The 4972-nt window shown below is 41.9% G+C and overlaps 1 protein-coding gene across 1 annotated transcript; it reads left to right on the top strand.

Annotated features, from left to right (window-relative positions):
- The first annotated feature begins 2725 nt into the window (after positions 1–2725).
- Positions 2726–3580, top strand: LOC134405338 (olfactory receptor 13H1-like). Its single transcript, XM_063136582.1, has one exon. It carries the CDS (start codon positions 2726–2728, stop codon positions 3578–3580), a length of 855 nt encoding a protein of 284 aa, XP_062992652.1.
- The last annotated feature ends 1392 nt before the right edge of the window (positions 3581–4972 follow it).

Below are 4972 nucleotides of genomic sequence, written 5' to 3'. Positions count from 1 at the left end.
GCTCCTGCACACTTCTCCACTATTACCTGCCTGGTCCCACCTTGCAGTGCTGATTTGTGTTTCTGGCTTTGAAATTGAGACAATCCTTGGATCACTTACTCATGCCTGCACAGCTTCCTGCTGTCTGCCTGCCTGAGCACCTACACACTTCTCCAATATTACCTGCCTGGTCTCGCCTTGCAGGGCTGGCTTGACTCAATTTCTGAGGCATATTGCTCCCAGCCAGGTAATGTGTGTATTGCAGGCAGGATACTTTCCCTGTTTCTTGTCTGAATGGGAAGGGACTCAGTGATGTGTTAGCTTCAGAATATACAAAAGAAACTCAAGTAGGGGAGATTTGCACTTAAAAAACACACAGATATTAGGGAAGGGATAGCGTGAACTTGATTACACACCTTCTCAAATTGCTCTTCGCTTTGTGTGGCTGCTTTGTTTCCTTGAAAAATCACATTTTAACAGTAGATTACAGAAATTCCACTGCACAGATGTGTCTGAAATTTAATACACATAAGCAATTGCAGGTCATCTGCAAGGTCACCAAAATACATGATTGTGTCATGAAAAATCAGAAAGTTAGAGTACTTTCCTTTGACTGGTTTGCCTGAAAAAAAAATCATTTTTTGCAGTGGATTACAGGAAAACCACTTCTGTTAAGTGTCAGAACCTTGGCACACATGAGCACCTCCAGGGTATCTGCAAAGTCATCAATTTTCATATTTCTATGTTGAAAAATTAAAAAGTTATAAGCATTTTGATTTTCCAATGCAAGTCTAGGAGAATGATTCGGACACCCGAATCTTGATTCAGATTTGGATTGAAGGCGAGGTGGACTGGGTCCGAAATGATCTGAAGCAAATCAGACTTGATATGAAAGGTCTGAATATATCTGAAGCGAATCAGGGTGTATGTGCACAGCGCTACTGAGTACAAATACATAGGATTGTACTGTTAGTATTTTTATTTGTTTCACTTTCTAACTATCACTCAGAACAAACTGAAAATGTAGATAAAAATAATTGGTAAGAGATACTTCCTTTCCAGTGACCAAAAATAATATTTATTCCCCCACCACTTTGCTTATGGCCTAAAAGGCATTTTGAAATGATGGGGTTCTTTCTAACAGCCCCCTTGCATGTTTTCAAAAGAAGATGCTCTTATAAAATCTAGAGGGTTGGATCCAGATTGAGGTAGGTACAAGTGGGCTGAAGGAACTGAGCTTCACTGCTCCTCCACCCACAAACACAGCAGAAGCTCCAACCCTGCACCCCAAAGATGCTGTGTAGAGAGTCAGGGCTCCAGGCTGAATGGGGGCATGCTGTGTTGTGAAGACATTGAAGGGGAAGGAGGCAGCCATGAAGGTTGAGTGGAATCACCTTCCAGAAATGGAGCTCTGCTCAGGTAAGCTGTCTTAGCCCAATTTGATACCAAATTGTAATCCATTCAGCAGGGTCTACATCTGCATGCATTCTGGTGCTGGGGAGGGATGATCATATACTTTTCCACTTCTGTGATCATCCACCAGGGTCTAAATGGAAGCAAGTGATCTGGCACCCTTTTTTTTTTAAGACTTGGACATTTGCGCAATTGTGCACTACTCGGACGTTATACTGTTAGTTTTACCCTACCCTGTGCCTGTTTACCCTACCCAGTGCCTGTTTGCATTCCCTTCCCCTCCTTATTGCTTTACTATGATTTTAGTAGAATGTAAGCCTATGCGGCAGGGTCTTGCTATTTACTGTTTTACGTTGTACAGCACCATGTACATTGATGGTGCTATATAAAATAATAATAATAATAATAATAATAATAATAATAATAATAATAATACTGTGGGTGTGATCCTTAACCAATAGTAAGGTGTCGTTGCTGTGTGTGTGTGTGTGTGTGTGTGTTTATTAGATTGTAAGCCTATGCGGCAGGGTCTTGCTATTTACTGTGTTATCTGTACAGCACCATGTACATTGATGGTGCTATATAAATAAATAATAATAATAATAATAATATTGTTTTTTAAAAAAAAACCTCTGAAAGCCAATGAGAGCAATCTCTGGCATTGCAAAAAAAGCTACCTCCACCCCATTGCAGAGCTCCATGCCTGCCTGAGGAGCCCTGCTACTTGCAGGGAGGAAGGGATGACCCTGGAAGAGGGCATGACACTACCCACACTCCTCAGGGGTGTCCCAGAACCACAAAATACTGGGAAACCAGCAGTCCCAGTTTTTCTGGGGAAATTCTCTTGTTGTCCCTGCTTGACCCCAGGATCCCCTATGTATAGACAACCCTGGGATAAATGGAGGGTGTAGACATGCATATTTGTAAGAGGTATACACATTCCCCTCAACCATGATAACCATGTGACAAATTGAGGAGATTGAGTGGAAACTGAATCAGGGGCATTTTGAAAATGTTAGAAAACATTCTCTAACATCCAGCTTTTGGTGAGCAGGGAGTTTTCTAAACAAGAGTGTTCAATCATATGGTCCAAAGTGTGCAGCCCAAGAAGAATTTTACCATTTCTTCTGCTCTTTGTGTGATATGCACATAAAAAGGAGCTTTAATTGAATTCATTCTATTGTACTCTTAAGGATTTTTAAAATGATTAATATTGATTTATCTATATTTTTTCTACCAGTTCAGATCATCCCTAATGCAAGAATTAGGAGAAAATGTGACAGAAGTGACTGAATTTATCTTCATAGGCTGGTCAGGCAGACCCAAGGCAAGGATGAGTTTAATGGCCATCATGATAATTGCCTATTCAATAACCCTTGTTGGAAATGGCCTCATTGTCTTTGTGATCATATCTGATCCACGGCTCCACAACCCTATGTATTTTTTCCTGTGTAATTTGTCCATCCTTGACCTCTTCTTCACTTCATCTGGGATCCCGCAATCTATAGCTAATTGCATGGTGGACAGACCTGTTGTATCTCTTCCGTTGTGCTTCACCCAACTTTATAGTGGTCTCTTCTTGGGATCAACAGAATGTTTCCTTCTGGCTGTCATGGCTTATGACCGTTACGTGGCCATATCCAACCCACTCCGCTACACTCTCATCATGAACAGGACAGTTTGCATCCTGTTAGTCATTGCTACATGGACAATAGCCTTTATGTTTACAGTAGTGCCCGGTCTTGCTAAACCAGCTAGATTCTGTGGAAACAATGAGGTAGATTATATATCGTGTGAATTAAAAGCTGTCATCAAACTAATTTGCAATGATACCTCTTCAAGCCAAATAAGCATGTTTCTCACCAGCATGTTTACACTGGTTCTCCCTCTTGGCTTTATCCTTTTTTCCTATATGCGCATTCTTGCAGCAATCCTGAGGATGCACTCAGAAGGAAGCAGACTGAAGGCATTTTCCACATGTGGGTCTCACCTGGTTGTGGTGACTATGTTCTATGGCACTGCTATATTCGGGTACATCCTTCCCCAAAACAAGAACACCCGTGACATTGACAAAATAATTTTTGTATTTTATGGAGTGCTGACACCCATGTTTAATCCTTTAATTTATACTCTGAGAAACCAAGAAGTGTTGGGAGCATTGAAGAGAAGGATGGGTAAAAAAAGCTGATGGATAACACAGATGAGTATAACAATTTAGAGCTATGTTAAATTAATCTTCACTGCATTTACTCCTAACTTTCAGATTATTCGTTTTTTAAAAAATCTGGTTGTTTCAAATAAATACAGTAGTTATTATACTATTTTCTCATCTCTGTCTTGTGAATATACTGTTGATGTGATCCACAGTTCAGTGGAACAGCAACATTTGCATTTTTAAGAGCTGGTATATCTTTCCTAAGCATAGATACCATCCTTTTTGCCCTGGATTCCATGGCAAATTTCAGGTAATAAGAACAGTTGGCCTGTATCAGTTTCAGGAATCAGGTTGACAGAACTGCACTGTTTTGCAAAGTGTAAGCTGATAATAGGAAATAGTAAGGATAAACCAAGTCTTAGGAAACAGTCCTAAATATTGCAGTCATGATAGACAGGAGGCTCCAAGTTTGGAGACCTCTGCCTATCCTATGCCTTGCTGGGAAGAGCCAGCCATAGCCAAAAGAGGGCAGAGGCTATATAATTTCCATTCCCCCGTTTAAAATAAAAAATATCTCTTCCATTTTTGGCGAATTTTTGAAAATCGGGCACCCCACACACAACATCCCTGCGAGGTGGGCAGGGGAGGAGGGAGGGAAGGCAGGCAGGCATGCAGCTGGCATTTCTGGGGGCATAAGGAAGTGAGCCAAGGATAAGCCAGTAATGCATATAAAATGGAATAAATCAATCAATAAACAAAGGAGGGGTGGAATTAAAAGCAGCAGTGTTGCTCAATAAACAACAAGAAGAACTTTTTTTAAAAGGCTATATCTGTCTTTTACCAGCAATAGGGGGACGTGCCCGGGGGAGGGGGAAGTAGCTGCCAGTTCAAGACACTGACAGCCACAGCTCTGAGAAGAAGTAAAACGCTCACTTCGACTCAGAACAGGCATTGCTCCACCACTGAAAAGTGACCATTCACTTCAACTCATGATAGGCATTGCTCCACCGTTTTACTCTCTTTGGAAGGCTCTAATGGCCTTCCAGTGCAGGAGAGAGTGGGGGCACGTCCAAGATGAGATGCCCTAGGGGAGCTCATCCCCTTGCACCACATCGATTCAGTTGTTCCCCAAGGTTAGGGTGGGGAGCAGTGCTGTGTTTTCTATCTCTTATTCTTGGCTTAGTATATGATTTCAGGTTGTGTTTGTGCATTTGGTGGGGCTACTGTGTTAAAAAACACGGGGAAAAGCCCGTTCAGATGAAGAAAGAGAAGTTTCCCAGAATCCCAAGTTACCTGTTTTGCCTATGCCCTCCTCCAACTTTGGGATCATCATGACCGGGAGCTGACTCTGCCCCTCAGCCCTTTGAAAAAGGTATTTTTCCCGCCGATTTTTTAAAAACGTCTAGCCCGCGACCCGTACGATGC

This window comes from Elgaria multicarinata, chromosome 11 (assembly GCF_023053635.1).
Source record: "Elgaria multicarinata webbii isolate HBS135686 ecotype San Diego chromosome 11, rElgMul1.1.pri, whole genome shotgun sequence".
Classification (NCBI taxonomy): Eukaryota; Metazoa; Chordata; class Lepidosauria; order Squamata; family Anguidae; genus Elgaria; species Elgaria multicarinata.
Note: the sequence above shows the minus strand (reverse complement) of the source record. Positions and strands in the feature narration are given on the sequence as shown.

Coding starts and splice junctions, on each gene's coding strand:
- LOC134405338 (XM_063136582.1), top strand. CDS start 2,726: ATGAGTTTAATGGCCATCATGATAATTGCCTATTCAATAACCCTTGTT.